The sequence below is a fragment of the Passer montanus genome, unplaced genomic scaffold (genome assembly GCF_014805655.1).
Source record: "Passer montanus isolate IOZ18808 unplaced genomic scaffold, ASM1480565v1 scaffold41, whole genome shotgun sequence".
In the NCBI taxonomy this organism is placed as follows: domain Eukaryota; kingdom Metazoa; phylum Chordata; class Aves; order Passeriformes; family Passeridae; genus Passer; species Passer montanus.
In genome coordinates this window covers 1,967,456-1,990,538 of record NW_024368930.1, presented here as the reverse complement: position 1 = coordinate 1,990,538, position 23,083 = coordinate 1,967,456, and the positions used below count along the sequence as shown (strand labels likewise).

Below are 23,083 nucleotides of genomic sequence, written 5' to 3'. Positions count from 1 at the left end.
CCGGATCCCGGCGGGTCCCACCCGCTCATCCGCAGATCCCGGCGGGTCCCACCCGCTCATTCCCAGACCCCAATGGATCCGATCCGCTCATTCCCGGATCCCGGCGGGTCCTACCCACTCATCCCCACGATCCCAGTGGGTCCTACCCGCTCACCCCCGGATCCCGGCGGGTCCCACCCGCTCATTCCCAGACCCCAATGGATCCGATCCGCTCATCCCCGGATCCCGGCGGGTCCTACCCGCTCATCCCCACGATCCCAGTGGGTCCCACCGCGCATCCCCGCGCTCCCAGCGGGCGGAGGCGCTGGCGCGGTGCCTTCCCTGCCCCGCCTGAACCCTTCCATGACCCGCCTGCCCCGCGGGCTCCGCGGGCAGGGCCGGGGCAGCGGCCCCACCTCACCCCACCCAGGGCTCCCATTGGCGCGGATGAAAGTCCAGCACCTCGGGCTGCTATAAATGCACCTATGCGCGCCCGGGGCCGGCACCGCGGCCATGGCAGGCTGCAGCATCCTCCTCCTCCTCCTCTCCCGGCGGCTCCCCGCCCGCACCTGCGGCCGCGCCGCGTCCTCGCTGAGCGCCCTGCGGCCGGCGGAGACGCTGCCCGGGCCGCCCAGCTGGCCGCTGATGGGCAGCCTGCCCGACGTGCTCTGGAAGGGGGGGCTCAAGAGGCAGCACGAGACCCTGGTGAGGCGGCGGGGACGGGATGGGGATGAGGATGGGATGAGGATGGTGATGGGGATGGGTTGAGGATGCCGCACCCGGGAGCGCCCCGCGCTCACGGCGCGTTTTCCGCTGCTCCCCAGGCTCAGTACCACCGCAGGTTCGGCAAGATTTTCCGCATGAAGCTGGGCGCCTTCGACTCGGTGCACATCGCGGCGCCGTGCCTGCTGGAGGCTCTGTACCGCCGCGAGAGCGCCTGCCCCCAGCGCCTGGAGATCAAGCCCTGGAAAGCCTATCGCGACTATCGCGACGAGGCCTACGGGCTGCTCATCCTGTGAGTGGGACCGCAGCGTCCCGGGGGTGCCCGGAGGGGCTGCGGGGGTGTCGGTGCCCGGGGGATGCTGCGGGGCCGCCGGGGACCGGGGGATGCTGCGGAGCGCGGCCGCCCCAGCGCGGCTCCGCGGGGACCGGGGGTCCCGGGCTGCGCCCTGAGTGTGGCTGGGGCTCGTCCTCACCCCTGGGATCCCCCAGTGGTGCCGCCGATGCCCCCGGGGATCCCCCAGTTGTGCCCCCGGGGATCCCCCGGTGGTGCGGTGGAGCATCAGTAGTGCGGGTTTGGGGTTTTTTTTGTTTTTTTTTTTCTGGTTTCGTTCTTCTCGGAGCTTTTCGCTCTCCAACCTCGCTGTCGTTGTTTCATCCAGGGAGGGGAAGGACTGGCAGAGGGTGAGAAGTGCCTTTCAGAAGAAGCTGATGAAGCCCCGGGAAGTTGTGAAGCTGGACACGACCATCAATGAGGTACCCTGCTCTGAGAAACCCTTCCTCTCTCTGCTCCCCTGCAAGCCTGGGAGTTAAAGCAGATCTGGTTTGTTTGGACAGCTTTATTTACCGCACAGTGATAAACCACGAGTTCAGACCCAGAACATTCAGGGGATAACGAGTACAAACTGATTGCCATGGTCTGAGACCGTCTCCACAGAATAATAGGATTATTCCATAAGGATGCAGGTTCCTGTAAAGAGCTTTTCCCTGCTTTTCCTGCCTGCAGTAATTTTTGCCTTTACCCCTTCATTCTTCCGCTCCTCCCCTCAGGGAACACCTCTGTCCTTAACCTCTGTGCTCCTGGGGGAGGCTGAGGAGCATCTGTGATAAACACCTTAATCCCCAGTTGTGCAACCCCGGAGTGAGGGATTGCATCCCCGCGAGGGCAGCACAGTTCATCGAGAGCTGCGTCAAATCCAAACACTTGTTCACACGGGGGGAAGTTGAATCTTGTTCAAGGAACAGGGAACAAAAGGATTCCTCTCATGCAAGATTGTTATCTGCTTAAAAGGCAGTTGAAATGCTGAATTACACCGGATTTTTATTAGTTGATGTCATTTTATTCCCCTCTTTTCTTTCTATTCTCCTCACCATTTAGGTCCTGGAGGACTTTATGTACAGAATAGATGAAATTTGTGACCACAATGGGCAGATGGAAGATGTCTATTCAGAATTCAACAAATGGTCTTTTGAAAGTGAGTGGGTTTTGCCTGAGCGTGGTGCACCTGCCAGGGCACTGCAGTCAAAATATGATCAGGGATGAATGTGCTGATTATTTCCAAATTCTAAGCTATAATATCATGGAAAGAGAGTTGCAGAACAGCCAGGGACTGTCAGTGCAAAATTCAGCAGCACAAATACAAATTTCTGCCTAGCTACCTGCATGGCTTACTAAAATTCAAACATTCCAATGACTTATAAATCAAAAAATTGAGGAGGTTATGGTTCATTCATCTAGAGTGGGATCAGATAACACACAGCCTTTTTTGTCCATCTGATATTTGTTAGCTATCAGCAGGATCAATGAAATATTCCAATAACAGAGTGCTGGCTGTAGGCAAAGCCTGGAAAATCCCATTTCCAGTGTTTACACTGGGATTGAGAAGGGCTGGAATGAGTTACCAAGACAGAGCCTCATCCCTAGGAACCTTTCCGAGCTCACTGAGGAATGTGCCAGGAATGACACAGGGCAGAAAGTGGCTCAGTGACTCCCAAAAAAAGGGATGGCTGGGTGCAGTGACTGACCCAGCCCTGCCAGACCCAGCTGCCCTCGGCTGGCTCCTCTCAGCAGCCGCTGGGTTGAGCTCCTCAAAGTGGTTTTTTTTCCAGTGTCAGTGGTGATGGTGCTTTTGGAAAGGGAAAAATAGGAAGTGACAGTTTGAAAAGAAAGGGGAAAAACAGACAAGTGGAAAAGGTGGGAAGTGGTGGAGTGTGGGATGCTGCAGCGGTTTGGGGCTGTGGGGAGGAGTGGGGATGCTGTGGGAGGTGGCTCCTCATTCTCCAGTTTTCTTCAGTAAAGTCACCAAATATCAGCCAAATATGCAGTTCTGCTGCCGGTGGGGGGATCAGTGGCACTCCTAATTCTGCAGGAATGTTGCTGTAAGAGCCCCAGAGCTGGAAACCCTCACTGTGACTGAGGCAAACCAGCAGGAGGGGTTTTACCAGGGCTGCTCTGCCAGCTCTGCATCAAGGAACACCTTCAGAAGGCTCACCCAAGCCATTCCCTGATGATAAATGATGCATCCCACACGGCCTTTTGTTTATAAATTTAATTATAATATTGCCTAACAACAGGTATCTGCCTGGTGCTGTATGGGAAGAGGTTTGGCCTCCTGCAGCAGGACGTAGAAGAAGAAAGTCTGAACTTCATCAAGGCTGTTAAAACGGTATGGAAGGGTCTCTCCTGGGGCTGTGATGGTTTTTTACCCCTGCTGTTAATGAGAGGCAGCAGTTTAAAGGAGCCAGCTGGAAAAAGCAGCTCAGGCTTCTGTACCCAACAGGTGCCCAGCTAATCCTGGACTTCTGCCTCCTTTAGGCAATGCCTCAGTGTGTTGTAATAAGAGAGGACTCCGTTTCTCCATGCAGGAAAAGCCCCTTTTTATTCCCATTTTTATATAGTTTTCACAGACCTCCTGTGCAACTTTAATTGGTGAGGAGCTTTCTTGCCAATTACCCTGTTGGTTAGTAAAAGGTATTTCACTTGTCCATCAAATCTCTCTATTCTTGAATTGTTCACACATTTTCTTCATTGATTCTCATGAGACAGATCCCTGGTGCACTTGTTTTTCTCTCCAGGAATAGTTAATTGTTGTGTTAATGAACACTCCTTTCTCAAGCTGTTCTCACATGGGGACTTGCAATCTATTGTCAGTTTAGCTGAGGTAGCTAAGCTAATCCATGTTTCATAAATTTTTTTATAACACCTTTTACCTGCCTGCACCACCAGTGTGACAGGGGAAGTGCTGAGGGGCCGTGAGGGCAGCCTGGAAGGAGAACTGTCAGCTTGGCTGGTGACTCTGCTCCTGCAGGGTGGCACTGGGGGGCTGTGCAGATCCCTGGGCTTGGGGTCAGAGCTGCTTTGGGCTCTGGGGTCCAAACCTGCCTCACTTCATCATGGGGTCAGAGCTGCTTTGGGTTCTGGGGTCCAATCCTGCCTCACTTCAGTCATCACACACAGGCAGCCAGCTCTGCCTCAGTTTTTAGCCCATCTGTTGTCAAGGGACAGAGAGGCACTGCCAAAAAATGCCTTGTCCCACTCCCAACAGGTGCCTAAAATCCACAGGATGCATTCCTTACTGAGAACACTCCTGGCTGCCTCTAATTTTTACCTGGATATTCCCTGAGTAGACTGAGACCCATCCTCTCTGTCCAGGATGGAAATTCCACCAGAATTTTGCCTCCCTGGAAATCTCCCTCTCCTTCCCAGCCTGGTGTTGCTCAGGGATTGCAAGGAGGAGGATGAAAAGAGATTAAAGAGAGGTTTTCCCCCACAGATGATGGCCACCTTCGGGATGATGATGGTGACCCCTGTGGAGCTGCACAAGGGGCTCAACACCAAAGTCTGGCAAGCTCACACCAAAGCATGGGATGATATATTTAAAACAGGTCATTATTTAACCCCAAATTATCTCCTTTCTCTTTATCTCTGTCTTCTCCTTGCTGGAATTGATTTTTTTCCATACTTGCTGCTGTTAATCCCCACCCTCAGCATGGATTAAAACACATTTGCTGTACCTAAAGAGGGATTGATTCCCATGTGGGAGCAGTTTTTAGTGACTAACACCCAGGCTGTGGGGCAATATCCAATTCCCAGGGGAATCCCAGGATTCTGGGAGCCAGCAGTGTCGTGGCACCACTTTAATCTGTCCTAAAAGGAAATTAAAAATGGATAATCCCTTTCAAGGCAAGGGTATAAATGTAAAGGGACTTCCCTCAAGGACTCGTTTTCTTGAGAAACAATAATTGTGCGTGCAGCAAAAACTTGTTTGCTAAAAAAAAGAAATTATAGCTTTTCTGAACAACCTGTAACACAGCTGTAAATCTTATACCCAGAAGTAATTTAAATAATAAGGAGCAGTTTGGCTTTTTGACAACATGTTTGACTATTTAAAATGAGTTTGCCTTCCAAGTTTAAAAATTACTCAAACTCCAGATGTGAAGTTAAGTTTGTATTTTAATACTTTAAATTTTCATTGATTTAAACAGTGAGAGGCATAACTAAAGGCTGAGGAGCTTTTGGAAAGTTGTAACACTGAGATATTTCCCTTGGGTATTTGAGTCCCAAGGCTTTTTATCCTGCCAGCCACACACTCACTCATTTTATTGCTTCTTGGTTTATGGGCTTTAGGAAAGACACTTTAAACCAGTTTTGCTCAGAAAAACCTGTTTGACACCTTCACTTAAAATGAATAATTCCTTACAGAACTGTTTTTAACAGCTGGGATACTCATGAGCAAAACCTGATTCTTTTTATTTAAAAAAAACCCAGCATGTCAAAGTCTGGCATCTCTTTGTGCCTTCCCCTGGTAAATCCAAGGTTTACATTTCCCCTCGGGGGTGCTGGGTGCTAAATCCCTTTGATTTTTTAACACCTTGATCCCCTTTGAAAGCCCCAGGTAATAAATTTTACACACTCGTGTTTCTGTTTGCTGAATATTTCCCTCAACGTGTCACTGATTTCCTCTCTTAACTTAAGAGAATAGAATTCCTAAGAGCTCCTCCTCTTGAAAAGTGATTTTTGGGACTGAGTTTGTTTGAAAAGTGACAGCACCATCCTTTATTCACTATAAATACACTCATCATTTACTCACTGCTTAAAAGCAGAGCACAGCTCGGCACTTCTTTAAAACCCTGTGTGAGAAACGTGGGTTTGCTGGTGTTCCTGTGGGGCTCTGAGTGATTTTCCATCATTCCCGCCCTCCTCAGCCAAGCACTCCATCGACAGCCGGCTGCAGAAGCACTCTGCCAACCCCCAGGGGGATTTTCTGTGTGACATCTACTCGGGGGGACAGCTGTCCAGGAAGGAGCTCTACGCGGCCATCGCGGAGCTGCAGCTCGCGGGCGTGGAGACGGTAACCCATGTGCCCAGGGTTTAAACCACCCAGGGGCTTAAATTCCCCCAATTCTCTCCTTAGCTGCACATCATGGGTTGGAGATGGTAACAATGATTTTCCAAGGGTTCAGATCCCCCCCAGTTCCCTCCTTAGGTTTTAAATTCCCTCCAATTCCCTCCTTAGCTGCAGATCCCCAGTGTGGAGATGGTAACTGATGTGCCAAGGGTTTAAATTTCCTCCAGTTTCCTCCTTGGGGTTCAGATGACCCCCAGTTCCCTCCTTAGGTTTTAAATTCCCTCCAATTCCCTCCTTAGCTGCAGATCCCCAGCGTGGAGACAGTAACCCACATGCCAAGGGTTCAGATCACCTCAGTTCCCTCCTTGGAGTTTAAATTCCCCCAATTCCCTCCTTACCTGCAGATCACCAGCATGGGAATGGTAAAGCTGATTTTCCAAGGGTTTAAATTCCCCCAATTCCCTCCTTAGCTGCACATCATGGGTTGGAGATGGTAACAATGATTTTCCAAGGGTTCAGATTCCCCCAATTCCCTCCTTAAGGTTTAAATTCCCCCAATTCCCTCCTTAGCTGCAGATCCCCAGTGTGGAGATAGCAAAGCTGATTTTCCAAGGGTTCAAATTCCCCCAATTCCCTCCTTAGCTGCAGATCACCAGCGTGGAGTAAGTAACCCACGTGCCAAGGGTTCAGATCACCCCAGTTCCCTCCTTGGAGTTCAAATCCCCACCTAGTTCCCTCCTTGGGGTTTAAATTCCCCCAATTCCCTCCTTACCTGCAGATCGCCAGCATGGAGATGGTGAAGCTTATTTTCCAAGGCTTCAAATTCCCTCCTTAGCTGCAGATCATCAAGGTGGAGATGGTAACAATGATTTTCCAAGGGTTCAGATTCCCCCAATTCCCTCCTTAAGGTTTAAATTCCCCCAGTTCCCTCCTTACCTGCAGATCCCCAGCATGGAGATGGTAAAGCTTATTTTCCAAGGGTTCAAATTCCCTCCTTAGCTGCAGATCATCAAGGTGGAGATGGTAACAATGATTTTCCAAGGGTTCAGATCCCCCCCAGTTCCCTCCTTAGGGTTTAAATTCCCCCCAGTTCCCTCCTTAGCTGCAGATCACTGAGGTACAGATGATAAAGCTGATTTTCCAAGGGTTTAAATTTCCTCCATTCCCTCCTTAGCTGCAGATCAGATCACCAGCATGGAGTGAGTAAAGCTGATTTTCCAAGGGTTTGAATTCCCCCCAATTCCTTCCTTAGCTGCAGATCACCAGCATGGAGATGGTAAAGCTGATATTCCAAGGGTTTCAAATCATCCCAGTTCCCCACTTCCTTCCACAACCCAACCACCAGCACACCTGGAAGTGAGTTAAACCTCAAGTGGCTTCAGTGGCCCAAGTGCAAATGGATTTTTGTCTGAAATCCCTGGATTTTTGTCTGAAATCCCTGGATTTTTACCTGAAATCCCCAGATTTTTAATTCTGCAGGACAACTGGGACTGCTCATAACCCCTCAGGCTGTCAAAATTCCATAAAGCTGTGCCCAGCCAGAAATGTTGCTTTGAATTTTGGGCAAATTCTTCCTTCTGTGCCTACAGAAGGAGGGCTTCATCTTTCTTTTTGCTTTGTTCCAGACAGCCAACAGTTTGCTGTGGGCTCTGTACAACCTCTCCCGCAATCCACACGTGCAGCAGAAGCTTTTCCAGGAAATCCAGAGAGTTTTGGCTGCTCAGAAGAGCCCGAGTGCTGAGAGCCTGAGGAACATGCCCTACCTGAAAGCCTGTCTGAAAGAATCCATGAGGTAAAACCCCCAAATCCTTCAAAACAATCACCAAGTGTTTCACCAGCTCCTTTGCACAAGGGAGAGGGAATTTTCCAGCACACGGAATTTTGTTCATCTTGCTGTTTGAGGGAAAATATGAGAGATAAAAGAAGGGAAATTGCTGGGAATTTAACCCACTGTCCTCTTTCCCTGCAGATTAACCCCATCAGTGCCTTTCACCACCCGCACCATCGACACAGAAATGGTGCTGGGAAATTACATGCTGCCCAAAGGGGTAAGGAAATTAATTCCATTTATTGGGATGGTTTTGAATTTATTAATTGCCTTTTAAACCACAGAAGTTGCTCATATTTCAGTTTCAAACTGGCTTTGCCAAAGCACCAGCCCCAGGACAAGGAATGAGGGATTCACCCCAAGGATTCCCATAAACACAAACCCACACTGCCTGCACTGCACTTGGACTTAGACAGAAATATTTGCCTGAAATAATTTTTATGCGCTATTCCAACTTTTTTTTCAAGTTTTCCCATGATTCTCTGAGGAAACCACAACCTTTTCTACATTCCAATTGATTTTCTGGGGATTCCATGACCTCTCCCGAGGAAGCTGCTGTGCTGTGAAAAGCACATTCACTTTCTTGTGAAAATTTAAAAAGTTTGATAAAGGACCATAGGAGACAAGGACTACAGAGTAAAGGTTATTATGGTTGGGTGTATCTTGGTACTTAGCTAAGAGTACGCTTGTTTTTTGGAAACACTTTTTATATACTGTTTCTATTACATTAGTTTGTTGCATATTCATAAACTGTCATGCATAGTAAACTTTTTCTTTAAACTAGTTTACATATTTTAAGAACCGTTTGGTATGGCTCTTGTTTGGTTTTACTTTTTCAGAGCATGAGTATTCTTTGGCTGTGGTTTTTAGCCTATTTTTATTACTTTTATTTTATTACTTTTAGTTTTTGGGCTTTGGCCCACACTGTTTCAGCTGTGAGAGCTGATAGTTGATATATCTGTGGCAGGTGTCTTCATATGCTCATTGGATGTTATTTTATTTAAGTAGGTATTTAACAGAAGGATATTTATATCAGCTATTTCACTACTATGTCCAAGCTTAATTAACAACAGAAATAAAACCTGTATAACGAAGTCATTTTAAGCTCACACTTATAGAATCCATGTTCATATTTGCCAAGAGCCAGTGTTATTATTTGTATCTGACACGTGCCACGATTCCCCATCCCGGAGCTGCTCCCTGGGGAGCTGGGGCGGCTCTGTGACCCGGCTCTCTGTCCTGCCTCGCTGCAGACCGTGCTGATGATCAACAGCCACGCCCTGGGCTGCAGCGAGGACTATTTCAGGGGCTGGCCTGAGTTCCGGCCCGAGCGCTGGCTGCACAAGGGCTCCATCCACCCCTTCTCCCACGTCCCCTTCGGCGTCGGCAGGAGGATGTGCGTGGGGCGCCGCGTGGCCGAGCTGCAGCTGCACCTGGCCCTCTGCTGGGTGAGCACCCAAAAGGGAAATGGGGGGTGTCAGGGTCCCCAGGACGAGGTCAGAGATGAGAATCTGATTTTAACTTCTCTGTATTTATCAGATTATATTTATTGGATTATATTTATTATATTTATTAATTTTATTTTGATATTATATTTGATTTTTATATTATAATATATTATATATTTTTATATTTTATTTTTATATTTTATTTTATTTTTTTATTTTTATATTATATTTTATTTTTATATTTTTATTATATTCTATTATGTTATGTTTTACATGATATTATTTATATATTATATTATATTATATTATATTTCTTTATATTATATTACATTAAAAGAATGCTAGACTAGAACTATACTAAACTATACAGAAAGGATACGTCAGAAGGCTTAACAAGAATGATGAAGAAAACCCAGTGGTTCAGAGTCCGACACAGCTGGCTGTGATTGCTCATTAAGAAAAGCAATTCACATTGAACCAATCAAAAATGCACTTCTTGGTAAAAAACTTGTAGGCTACATTCCAAAGCAATCAGATAATTGTTGTTTTCACTCTTTTCTGAGGCCTCTCAGCTTCCCAGGAGAAGAAATCCTGGCGAAGGGACTTTTCAGAAAATACCACAGTGACGGGGGTTTGTCCTGCAGCTGAGCAGGGGCAGAGCCCAGCGCGCTGATGGTGGGCACAGCTCTCTCCACAGGGAGCAGCAGGCACAACCTCCCCGAGGATTCTTCCTGGGGAAGGCAGCGAGACAGCTCGGAGAGAGCAGAGAAAACAATTCCGATCTCTGTTCCCTGCGCCTGTTTGGCACGTGTGGAACGTGTTATGGAGATTGTTTAACAAGAGGGATTTGTTAATTGGACTCTGGTTGTTTTGATTGATTGGACAATTCAAATTAGTCAGGTTTGATTGACCAGGTCAAAGCTGTGCTGTGACTGTCTGAAAGGCTCACGGGTTTTTCTTTGGTATACTAAAACTAGACTTTGATATAGTCTAGTTTTAGTATAAAGCTGTGCTGTGACTGTCTGAAAGGCTCACGGGTTTTTCTTTGGCATGATATCGCATAGTTTTAGTATAGTATAGTGCAATATAGCATAGCTTAATGAAGCAATGTTCAGCCTCCTGAATCCTGGAGGGAGAGCAGGTTATTCCCAGGCTGGGGGACGCCCTGCATCCATAGGGGTGGTTCACTGACAGGATGTGTCCTTGCAGCTGATCCGCAGGTACCGCGTGGTGGCCACGGACCGCGCGCCGCTGGAGACGCTGCACTCGGGGATCCTGATCCCCAGCAGGGCCCTGCCCATCGCCTTCCAGCCACGAGCAGGTCGGGCACACAGCACATGCTGTGATCAACTTGTGCACAAAAACACTGTGCTCTGCTTGTGCACAAAATCACATTGTGCTCTGCTTGTGTACAACACAACACGCTGTGCTCTGCTTGTGCACCAAAACACAAACCTGTGTTCTGCTTGTGCACAAAAACACAAACCTCTGCTCTGGCCCTGCCCATCGCCTTCCAGCCACGAGCAGGTCTGGCACACAGCACACGCTGTGCTCTGCTTGGGCACCAAAACACACACGCTGTGCTCTGCTTGGGCACAAAAACACACACCTGTGTTCCTGCACACTGTGGGCTCTGCTGGGAGCTGGGCTGGGGTTTCTTTACCCATCAGTGTAAAGCTGATGTTTGTCTTCTCACAAACCTCTGCTCTGCTTGTGCACAAAAACACTGTGCTCTGCTTGTGTACAACACCACACGCTGTGCTCTGCTTGTGCACAAAACCACACGCCTGTGTTCCTGCATGCTGTGGGCTCTGCTGGGAGCTGGGCTGGGGTTCCTGTGCCAATGGGAGGGTAAAGCTGATGCTTCTCTGCCCTTCATTCTCACAGGGCCAGAGCCCTCCTGATCTCTATTTTAACAAATTAATGCTGTCCCAGTTTAGTATTTTATCAGGAAATGTCCCGTGTTTCGCACAGCTCGTGGCTCTGGAGGCAATTTTATATCCATGTTTTCTATGTGTGATGCAGCTCAAAAAGGGAGAAATCAACATATACCCACTGCTGCAGAAATAACATCCTCCACTGCATTCCCAGAAGATATTTCCTGGAAAAGAACATTTGATCTTGAGCATCAGTTTGCAGATTAAATAGAGGATGCCTTAGTGAAGGAACTTCTCACTGCAGAGCTTAGATCTATTTGTAAATAGTCATGCAGTAGTCCAACTTAAATATTTTGAATGTGGGATTTTTCTCTCACAAATTTACACAAACTAACAAAATAGTTAGTGCAACCACTTGTGCAACAACCTAAATTGAGAAAACAAATCTCTGATCTAGAATTAAATCCTCCAATTAGAAATCCAGGACATTTCAATGCTGGGAAGATATTTTTTTGCCAGCCAACACCACAGGAAAAAAATATCTCCCAGTACAATCTGAATATTCACTCCTTTAACTGAAGTCTGTTCAGTGCTGTTTGCTTTGACATAATCACTATAAATATTCTTTTTTTGCTCAATACAGGTTGCAAAAATTAAAGGACAGCCCTGCTGCTGCTGCCTCCTCTTGAAAGAGAGACATCAGCTGTGGGAGCCAAAGCTCCAGGGAAGAACTGCACCACATCCCTTGAACAACTGCTGAGCCAGGAACAGCACCAGGAAAAGCTCCCAGACTCTTTTATTGGGAAAAATGTGCTTTTTAAGGGAAAATACCAAGTGCTTTCCTAGAGCTGTGGAAATCCAGGGATTTAGTGCAGGACGAGGAACCCAGGGGGGTGTTGAACAGCCCAGTTTGGGGAGAGCTGCCTCCAGTTTGGGACCAGTCAGGGCTGGAGTGGCCCTGGGAGCTCAGAGTGGGAGAGGAAACTGCCTCAGTCCTTCTCGAATTACCAGAGAAGGGAGTTGGGGGTCTGGAAAAAGGCTAAAACAGGGCTGGGAAATTGGGATCAGGAAAGAAATGGATTTCCTTGGCGTTCTTCAGTGCCTGGGTAGGAGGGAAATAGGGACAAAGGCACCTGGCAGGATTTCTGGCTTGCTTTGAGCAGTTGCAAGCCTGTGCCTGACACAGCCTCTGCCCTTCCCCGTGGATTTCCATCCCTCAGCTCCTGCACCACCCATTTTATCCCACTTTTATTGTAAAGGCTTCGTGGTCTTTCATTGCATGAGAAGAAATGGAACCACTGGAATCCTATGGGTTCTGCCTCTGCAGGGTGATGATGATCCTAACAGGATACTTACATGAGATGAACACAAAATTATGCTTCCAAGAACAATTCCACAGGAAATGAGGACCCTCAACATTTCCAGGGGGTTTATTTCTCGTGGATACTGCAATATCTAAAGGTTCACAATATATAAATTGTCACTGCCCTCCATGCAATACTGGATTTTGGCTGTTATGGTTGCTGGTTTTACACTTTTGCAGTTTCAAGCACAGCTTTATTTCTATATATAACCCTGAATTTATTTTTTTACAGGCTGAAATGATGCAAGTTCTTGGTACTTGTTGGTCTGCCTCTTGTTTTTCACTTGTTTGTTCTCCTCTGTTATGCTAAGACATGTAAATGTACCCCCATAACAATGTATAAAAAAATTTGTGCATTATTTGAATATTTCTAGGCAGTTTTGTAAGAAAATAAAGAGTTATATTTTTTCTCTAGAATTAGTCCTTCATTATTTATTTTAAAATCTTTGCAGCTTTGCAAAAGAGGCTTCTGTACCCTTGGCACAACCTGAACACATTTCTGCCTGGCATGGAGGTCCCAGGGCAGGGACTGGGACAAGATAAATCCATAGAAATTTCTGAGAAAAGATGAAAATAGCTGGAATTTTTGCAGAATCAGTAGAAATTATGCATATTTTTTAAATGCCATCCCTCAGCACCATTCCTGGCAGGGTGAGGGTGACACCGGGAGCAGGGAAGAGGATGGGAAATCAATCCCCGGGGAGTTTGTGCTGGGGTGCAGGTCCATGTGGGGGATCTACCCAAAATCCCGGGACAAAAACCCCCACAAAGCCTCTTTTTACATCATCATAAATTAATATTACAGCATTAGAGCCAAGGGAGCTGTGCCAGTATGGAAGAAGTGCTAAGAGACTCAGTTTGTTGGATTCCAGGCATCTCTCACTGCTCACAAAGCTCTGATGATTTAACTCAGAGACAAGTGCTGTTATCTCGTTGAACTGACCTTGGCAGCCTCCTTAGGAGCTGTTTCGAAACCCTGATTGCTCCTGGGCAGGAAATCACAGGTGGATATTTACTGAACTGCTGGGGATTCTCGCTATTTAAATGCAGTGGACCCCAAGATCCAGGCGGGTGTTGCTGTGAGGGAGGTTTGGATGGATTCTGTGCAAGCTCAGGTACAAATCTGTGCAAGCTCAGGTACAAATCCACACAAGCTCAGGTACAAATCCCTGCTCTCTGCTGGGTGACCAGCACCCACTGACCTGGAAAACGCAGTTCCGGAATCTTCGGAGTTTTTCGGGTGCCTGAAGTTTGCAGAGAACTTCATTAATCTCCCACCTCCGAGTAAATGTCCAAAGCAATTTACTTAGGGAATGGGTAATTATCAAACTGCACGGATAATGAATGACCAAGCCAGGCTTCCAGAGAACAGAGCTTTCCTTCCCCTCTGTTTCCGGAGCAGGACCCCAGCAGATTAATCAATATCTGGAACCCTTTAGCCCAGCAGGATAATTCAGAGCAGTCCTTTGCTGCTTTGGAACGAGGCCCTAATTCAGAATTTCCATTTCAACACCACCTCCCTGGAACCATTTCCTGCAGTCTCTCCTGGGAGGAAGGCAGCAGGATCACAATTTAATGGAATTAATTCCCCTCCGCGTTCCCTGTCCCTACAGGGAAGGGAGTGAGGTTTACCTGTCCAAAAGGAAGTGAATTCTGTTCAGGCTTTGGGCGTGTTGGAGTTGAAAAGGCAGAGCTGGAGCCAATAATCCATGTTTTTTTAATGGATAAGAATGCCAGTGTTCAGGCCTGGCAGTCTGGCATGTTTGATCTGTGCTCTGCTCCTGAGAGGGTGATGTACCACAGCTCTGAGTCAGTCCCTGCAGAAGGATTTAGAGACCTTTCCCTGCTGCCATCAGTGACAGAAAACACCCAGGTTTGCCCCCTCCAGCCCAAGAAGGACCTCTGTGCTCAACAACCAGAGGCAGAATTTACATCTCTGTCAATACTTTCATGAATGGTGCAAACTAACCCAAAATCTAAAAATTAATTCTGTGAATTGTTCCCAGCTGAAGTTCATTTCGGGACAAATGTTCAGGAAATTCATCCCATGCCTCATTTTAAAGATAAAATAATTCATTTTTAATTCAGTGGTACTGCCTGTGGGTGGGGTGTGTTTTTAATGCATTATCACCTCTCAAAAAAGGAGAAAGTTGGACAATTTTCAGTCCTTTGTGGCACATCTCTTGAAAATCCATGCAAGAGTTGTAGCTTTAGCAGAAAAATGTGGTTTTGGCTTCAGGTAATTGAAACAAGAGGTTTGTTGAGGTTGAAGTTACCAGCAGCTCAATGATCCCTTGTGTGAATTCCCCTGAGAACCTGAGCATTGATAGCTCAGGGTGGGGTGGCTGCATTCAAATTGTTTTAATGTCTCCTTTTAGGCAAGGCTTGGAGAAAAGTGTGAATGTTATATTATGAAATTGAGCATTTTGCTTATTCACATCTATTTATTCTTGGGTATTTTTGAGTATCAGAGTTGAAGAGAGTGAAGACCAGAGCTTTTCTTTCCTCTGTGTTCACTTAGAACTTCATTGATGCCTCATACAATTCCTGTATGGATTTCATCTCCTATATTCCCTTACTCCTTGCTACCAGAGGACAGACTACATTGAATTTCAACTCCTGTCCACAGTTTCTATCTCAGTTGTGTGATCTTTGAGGCTTTGGAACAACCTAACAAGTCAAACCTCAGCTGTAGGACTCGGATCCAGAAGGAATTTTAAAGAACTTTACATTGTAGGGTTTGGAGGGAGCCATAATTCCTGACAAGAAAAGCAACAAGGAGCCCTGTCCATAAACCAAAATATTTTTCTCTGAGAGACAATGTCAAAACAAGCGTGGAATGGAATGCATTTAATAATCAGGGAAAATGATCCTGTGCTTTCTCGGGCATGTTCCTCTCAACAAGTTCAAACTCTTTGCCTCTAATTTTCCAGGCGTTGGGTGAACTCCAGGCAGTGGGAAGGGAAGGGAGAAGGGAAGGCACTGCAGTCAGCTGCTGGCAGGGACAGCAGCAGGGCAGTAAAGGGGAGCCAGGAGCACAAAAATTCCCCCAAATTGGAATCTGCACGTCCATGGCACTTTACCCTCCACTATCAACTCAGGTGTCCCAAAAGTGGAATGGAAATCAGAGTCTCATCTGCTCCATGCTGAGGTGAACTGTGCTCCACAGAAAAACAGGAGCTAGGAGAGGAGCAGGGAGTGTTCCGGGTCTGTCTGCCTCTCTGCAGTGAGGAATTCTGGAATTCCAGCAGCACGGGGCTGGCTCAAGGTGAAGAAGGGGAAAATGTCCTCCAGATTTAATGAAAATCATGGAGGGAAATGTTTGAGAAGCCTCAGGCAGAAAGGGTTGCACTCATCCAGGCTTCCAAGCTCCCTCAAAAACCCTTCTTGTTATCTGAGTCCCACCAACAGGAGCCACGGGCAGCTCTGCAGGTGAGGGCAGTGCCTGATCCAGGCTCTGTCCCGTTCTTCTCCAGGGCAAAGGTACCCAGATATCTGCCAGGGGTCAGCCAGGAGCCAGCTCAGCCACGGGCAAAGGCCACCCCTGCCAGGGCTGCTGGGGTGGCTTGGCAGGGACACCCAAGCCCAGCCTGCAGACACCAGAGCCACCCTGAGACTGAGGCTGGAGGTCTGTGGCACCACAGAGCACAGGGAAAACCCCAGATTTGGGGGTTGTGGGGCCCAAACTTTGGCCATTGTGAATGGGAGCAGAAGGAAGAGTTTGGGAGCAAGGTTCTGGGCAGAATAACAGGAGAGCTGGGATCATCCCCACCTGCTCTGTTCAGGTTTTGGGGCTCTGGAAGAATCCTGTCTTCCCTCTGGCTGTGGTTGAAAGAACGACGGGAAGGAAAATCTTTAATGCAAATTGTAACATTCAGCTTTTCAACACAAGTGAAAAGCTTCAAAGCACACTCCACCAAAATAAAATAAACAGAGAAAAACCAGGAGATGTCTTATATGCAGTCAGTGATATAAAGTTCTCAAGAAGTTGGACACCCTGGACATTCTCATGGGGAGCTGCCACGGCCACTGGGGGTGGCTCTCAGTGCTCTGCTTTAGGTCTGGACAGGCTGGAGACTGGGCAGAGTTGGGGATCTTTTCCAGTCTAAATTAACCTGTGATTCTGTGATTCAAGACATACAAAGGGGAGCTGGCTCCATAAGAGATCAGGCATTTGGTTTTCCTACAAAAAATTTAAGATCTCAAAGTTCACCTCTAAGTGTTCCTGGAAGGGCTGATAAGAAGTGCAGGCTGAGGGAAACATTTGCAGGGTAGTGAAATATCATTTTATCAGATTTATTAGTCCCAGAATGAGTGGTGCATCCCACCTGCCTGTTATATACCTATTTGTGTGCAGATTGAAAAGGATTTTTGGGGCCAGAAAGAGCCACAGATCTGCAAGAAGCATTCAAACCCATAATTGTAAGGATATTTTATTTATTGATCTATTTATAGATGATTCATTTAGACACCATGGGCAGCAGTCAATGGGGGTCAATGGGACTGAAATTCTCCTGAAATGGAGAGAACTGGTCCCTGCTGGAGCTGCTCACACCAACCCCAAAGGAGAAGGTGGCTGGGGGAATTTTTCAGGTGTGGTTTGCTCGCCTGCAATAAATCCCTGTGGAGATTGCCCCTCCACAGGGAAGGAGCACCTCCACAAAAGGAACTTTGTGGTTCACAGACTGATTAGGAGCCCTTGTCCTTCACCCCCTTTCGTGAGCAGGGATCTGGGACTTTGATCCTGACAAAAACCTTTTTGTGCAGGCTTGGTTTTAGCAGGGTCACAGGGCTGCTCTGACTCACCTCTTGGCTGCAGAATTGCTGGAGTCAACAGCAGGAATGTGGCACCAATTTGTGTCTGGGGATGAGACCTTGGGGCTGGGAAGGGCAAGACCAAGCCCATGTGTAGCCAAAGGAACCAGGAAGATCCCCAAGGTCTCTCTCAGGAGAACTTCAGGTGCTGAATCATTTCTTTTGGGATGCAATCCCTCAGGTTCTTAAATATTAAAGTGAAATTAAGCCACCTAAACCAGCAGGACTTTAGGGTTTTGCTCTAAACACTAAAATTTCACTTTGGACACATGAGAACCTCTCAGGGATTGCCCTTCTGGTGGGAAGGAGAAAAGAGCAAATTGCAAAAGGTATTTTTGTTGCTGAATATCGGGGTTTGCTGTTGTCTCTGCCCCAACACAGGACAAGGTGGTTCTGGGTGGCCACACAGTGAAGGACAAGTCTGGACTCTCAAGTTTTCAGTCTTCAATCTTGTTTATTAATTCTTATCTACAATATTTTCTCTCTGCCCAGCCGAGGTCCGCTCAGCAGGACAGCCCAGTGCACTCTCCCCCACCCACGGGACGGTTGTGTCTTTTACAGTGAAAATTATGTCTATCATTTTTACCTTTAATTCCCAATACTTTTCACCCTTATTGACAAGTGTACCTTCACCATGAACCAATCCAAAAGTGCCAACATCATCACAGAAAATGGAAGACGTGAAGAAGAAAGAAGAACCCAGGGCCACGCCCTGAATCCCCCATCTTGTCTTCATGACCCCCCGGACTTAAATTCTAAAATTTATACTTCACCTTGCGAACACACTATTCACACTCTAAAACTTCCCATTTCCTCATACACAGATGTTTCATCTCTAGATGGATCAAAGTCCAGCCACCAGACACTTTTGGCAACATTCCAGGACCTCCGAGCCCCCCAGGGGTTCTCTCGGGGACTCCGGACATCCAGAGCGATGTGTTGAGCTCCCACAGCTGAAGAGTGGCAAAACAACCTCCCAGCACAGGGCCAGGCTCTGAGGGAAGCCTGGCAAGGCAGGCCAGGGAAGGTGTGCCCCAAGACGTGTTCCAGACAGGACAGAAGCTCCAAGTGCAGTTGATTCACAACCCCTGCTCAGCTCCTCTTGCCCAAGGGCAGCCCTGAAAGGGAAACTCATTGCTCAAAGAACCAAAGTCAGCTGTGAGGCAACAGATAACCACTGCACTGGGGGAAGTTTTATTTGTCTGTGGAGCCGGATGAATGGAAGAGAGGTTTAAAAATAGCACATTGTGCTGCCTGCAGGAGGAGCTGCTCGGGGAGGGACGAGGCTGGTGCCAAATGTTTGAGCTGTGCTCTGATCCAGCAGCAGGGCTCTCTCTGGCAGGTGCCCTCACAAACACGGAGCACTGAGGGATTTTTGCATATTCAACATCCCCTGGGGAAGCTGCTGCTTCCCCTGAGCCTCTCTGGGGTTGTGTTTGGCACCCAGAGTGGGGCCAGGCTGGAAAACATTTATTTTTTGTCCAAAAAGATTTCTGACATGGAAAGAGAGGAGCGTGCTATTTATAGAAGTCAATGGCATCCAGGAAAAAAAGCCTGGAATTTCTGGGGAAATCAGAGCCCCTGGGCAAACAGAGAGGTGGGAATAACATTTTGGGGTCACACAGTGTCAGGGCTGTGCTGTGGAGCCACGTGCCCCACACTGGCCGTGCTGAAGGACAATGGAAACCAGGCTTGCTATTTTTCTAAATGATCCTGAAATTTAAAATTCTTCTGTGCTTGAAAACCTGATTGAAGCAAAGGTGTTTTCTCAGCAAAAGTTTGGGAGAGAGAAAACACATCAACTGGATGCAAATCTTATGGGAAGGAATCTTCTGGAATACTTGGAGCTGTTTTTAAGATTAGTAGGGCTGTTACCAGAGCTTCCACCAGGACAAAGATTTTTCTTCCAGTCAAGCTCCAAACCTGTAGTTTTCAACATTATTATGTCAACAACTCTTCATTTTCATTTGGAAAGGGCATTTCGTGAAAACACCTCAGTCTCGTGGCATGTTTGGATTTTTAGAAAGCAGCTCCTCCCAAACACCTCCAGGCTCAGCACCAGCAGGCCCAAGTCAGCACCACTGATTGGTGTGAAAACCTTGGACAGTCCTGGCCTGAGCTGGAAAACTTTGCTTCTGCCAAAAGCTGAACCTTTTTGGTTCCTTTTTGGTACCTTTTTGGCATGGATAGAACTTAAATTTTCAGAAATATGCAGCCATTTCTACCTTGCTGCTCTTGTTGTACAGACAGAGAAAACTGATTTATTTCCAGTTGTTAATCCAGGGATAGAGCTTTGTTTACCTGGCATGAGAGCCAGACTAATTAGGCAGTGTTGGTCCTGGGGGAAAGCTGCTCCTGAGCCACTTCCAGCAGCCTGTGCAGGACTTCAGCATCTCCCCAGCTTGCACAGAAATCATAAATACAACAGTAATAGTCAGAGTTTTTAAAGCTCAGGTAACAGCACGTAACTCAAAGTTAATTCTGCCATTATCAAAAGCAGGTGGACTCCTCCTCCTCTGCTTCCTCTCCGAGTTCTCTGCCCTCATTTTGTGCTGCACTTCCCAGATTTACCTGGTCAGGAGTTGAGGATCCATCAGTCTCACCCTCGGGGCTCATCTCAGCCTGTCAGAATCCTTCCCCTTCCCTCCTGGAATTCTCATCCAGACAATTCTCTCATTCCTGGCTGTTTGGACAGGAGCAGGCACTGCAGATAACACCTTCAGCTCACGTCCATCACCAGCCCATTACTGATCACAGTTCATAAAATATATGGAGACATCCTGGAGCTCCATTTCACCTCATCAGCTGAAAAGCAGGAAAAGAAAATAGATGTATTAATGTGGAAATACAGCCAAAAGAGGCATTGTAAATATAAAATATTTATATTTTATATATAAATGTTATATATATATACGTTTATATTTATATTTATATTTATATTTATATTTATATTTATATTTATATTTACATTTACATTTACATTTACATTTACATTGATATTGTAAATATAACATATTTTTATTTATTTTTACAATATAAAAATATATTGTAAATATAATGTAAATATTTAAAAACTAATAAATATAAACAGATGATGGGGTTTTAACACATTTATTCCACAGCTTCTGAGGAATTCGGACGTGAGTGTCAGGGGTCAGGTAGTTAGTATAGTATGTGGGGTTTTTTTACTAAGAACAGTTAAAGTTTCATCAGGGTTGGACTTTTGTGTCTATTTTTGGCCTGCTTTGTAGGAGAATGCACTGGCTGAACCTGCACTCCCACCCTGTGCTCTGCTATTAATAGCAGGGGGTTAATGAGCAACCAGTGCCAGGGCATGGGGTGAGGGGGAAACCTTCAGCCTGAGACCTTCCCAAAATCCACAAAATCCCAAAATCCAGCCCAGGGCATGGGGTGAGGGGGAAACCTTCAGCCTGAGACCTTCCCAAAATCCACAAAATCCCAAAATCCAGCTCAGGGCCCACCAGGATGGGGCAAGGGACAGGGCTGGGCTGGCTGCTCCTGTATGGGAAATGTCCCCAGCTGGGGACACTGCAGCCCCAGCCTGAGTGCCAGAATGTGACACTGGGAGCCCCCAGCTGTGAGGGGAGGTTGGGGAAATCGGGATTGTTCAGCCTGGAGAAGCTTTGGGGTGAGCTCACTGTGGCCTGGAGGAGCTGCAGGGAAGATGGAGAGAGAATTTATAGGGATGGAGGGACAGGACACAGGCAATGGCTTCAAGTGACAGAGAAGAGGGTTAGAGGGATGTTGGGAATTAGGAATTGTTCCCTGGGAGGGAGGTGAGGCCCTGGCACGGTGCCCAGAGCGGCTGTGGCTGCCCCTGGATCCCTGGCAGTGCCCAAGGCCAGGCTGGATGGGGCTTGGAGCAGCCTGGGATGGTGGGAGGTGGGTTGGGATGGGATGGGCTTTAAGGTTCCTTCAACCCAAACCATTCTGGGCTGAACTGTGGCCAAACTTCCCCAGATTCCTCCCTCCAGGCTCAGGGGATGGAGGGAAGGGCAGCACAGGGCTGGGCTCAGGGCAGCCCCAGGACTGGGATGCAGGCTCAGCCAGGCTCCCAGCTGCACATCTCTCCAGAATTCCCAAATATTTCCATGTTAGGAACTGCTCTGAGGCTGAAAAGCAGAGCAGAATGATGGTGCCGGAAGAAATAAAGGACCCAGGTAATTTTAAGATACTTTATAAAGATAATGAGGGTCAGGATGTGACCCAAAAGTGCAGCAAGTGGGAATCAGTGCCAGAGTGTGGGCAAGCAGCACACTGCAGCCGTGTGACCTCGGGATGGAGCAGGAAAACAGCAGGAACAGCAGAGCAGAGAGCTGCAGAGCAGGCTGAGACACTCCAGAGTGCAGGAAAAGCAGAGCAGAGAGCTGCAGAGCAGGCTGAGACACTCCAGAGAGCAGGAAAAGCAGAGCAGAGAGCTGCAGAGCAGGCTGAGACACTCCAGAGTGCAGGAACAGCAGAGCAGGGTGAGGAACTCCATGAGGAATAGAAAAGCAGAGCAGGGTGAGACACTCCATGAGCAATGGGACCTTTCCTTGAGAGGTTAAGTAAGAAGCAGTGGTGCTGGCTCTGTTCCAAGGATAATATTTGACTAATGCAGCAGCTTTGATCATCCCACTGCACATCATGTTTATTGGTGAGAAATGCCAGCGTTTCTCTAAGCTCATGTGGATTTCCCCTCTTTTTGATCCCCCAGCACCCTCAGCTTTCCTGTAAGGTCTGAAGGATTAATCCATATTTATGATAATTTGAGAAATAAAGTGTTCTTTGTTTTTACATTTTCCAGGCTGGACAGGCTTGAGACAAATAATAAAACAGAGACAAATAATAAAACAGAATGACTGGTTGCTCTTCCCTGCTCTCACAAGTTAAATATTCTTTGTCACAGGCACACTCAGAGCCAGATTTCCACCAGCTCTGAGCAGTTCAGAGCACAATATTTCCTGGTTTGGCAGTGTTGGTTAAAATGGTAGAATCATGGCTGGCTGTGCTGGAAATGACCATTTCCATTTTCCAGAGAGATCATTAAAGCTCCATTAGCCTTTACCTCGAGGAGTTTGCTCTAGCAGAGAAGTTGTCATTAATTTTGTGCATTAATTGCTGTTTTTTTCAGCCAGAACTGTCAATAAGGAAAATTGTGGACATTTTGTCCAGCAGGGCTTGAGTCAGGACCACTTTGTTTGCACAGAAAATATTCAGAGATGTACAAATCTTTGTAGGCACTCTTTTTCCTTTGCCATGAACATGTTTAGAGAAATTATCTCCCAAACCCATTTCTTCTCTACAATTTCACTGAGAATTTTCAGCTGGAACTGCTCCTATGCTGAATTCCTTTCTCTTTTACTCTCCCTCTCTGTCTCAGCCAAAGCAGAAGCACCTAAATCCCACACCCTAAACCCTGAGTTTGCTTCTGCATTTTCAGATATTCCCCCACCCACCATCCCATCTCCACATTGCACAAACTCTCAAGCCCAGGTTTGTTGCTGCCAGCAAAAACATTGGGTAGTCAGTGGTGGGAAAAAATCTCCCTGAATTTTCTTTAATATTCTTGGGCAACCTGGTAGGAAAAAGCCAGTAGCAAAGGAGGATTGGTGGGAGGAACATATTGCAAAATGTTGTTCCTCCTTCTTACCAGCAATGAACTGCATGATCCGGGCTGGAATAAATTCCTCTTGGAGGATGGA

General features: G+C 47.2%; 1 protein-coding gene across 1 annotated transcript; it reads left to right on the top strand.

Annotated features, from left to right (window-relative positions):
- Positions 1–492: 492 nt before the first annotated feature.
- On the top strand, positions 493–12,935 carry LOC120507065 (1,25-dihydroxyvitamin D(3) 24-hydroxylase, mitochondrial). Its single transcript, XM_039719289.1, has 12 exons — positions 493–684; positions 804–994; positions 1,362–1,455; positions 2,078–2,174; positions 3,274–3,365; positions 4,473–4,584; positions 5,905–6,050; positions 7,673–7,839; positions 8,017–8,095; positions 9,129–9,323; positions 10,533–10,644; positions 11,844–12,935. Exons 1-12 carry the CDS (start codon positions 493–495, stop codon positions 11,855–11,857), a joined length of 1,491 nt encoding a protein of 496 aa, XP_039575223.1. The 3' UTR covers positions 11,858–12,935.
- Positions 12,936–23,083: the final 10,148 nt, after the last annotated feature.

Coding starts and splice junctions, on each gene's coding strand:
- LOC120507065 (XM_039719289.1), top strand. CDS start 493: ATGGCAGGCTGCAGCATCCTCCTCCTCCTCCTCTCCCGGCGGCTCCCC. Junction 995..1,361: donor GCCTACGGGCTGCTCATCCT/GTGAGTGGGACC, acceptor TGTTTCATCCAG/GGAGGGGAAGGACTGGCAGA. Junction 2,175..3,273: donor CAACAAATGGTCTTTTGAAA/GTGAGTGGGTTT, acceptor GCCTAACAACAG/GTATCTGCCTGGTGCTGTAT.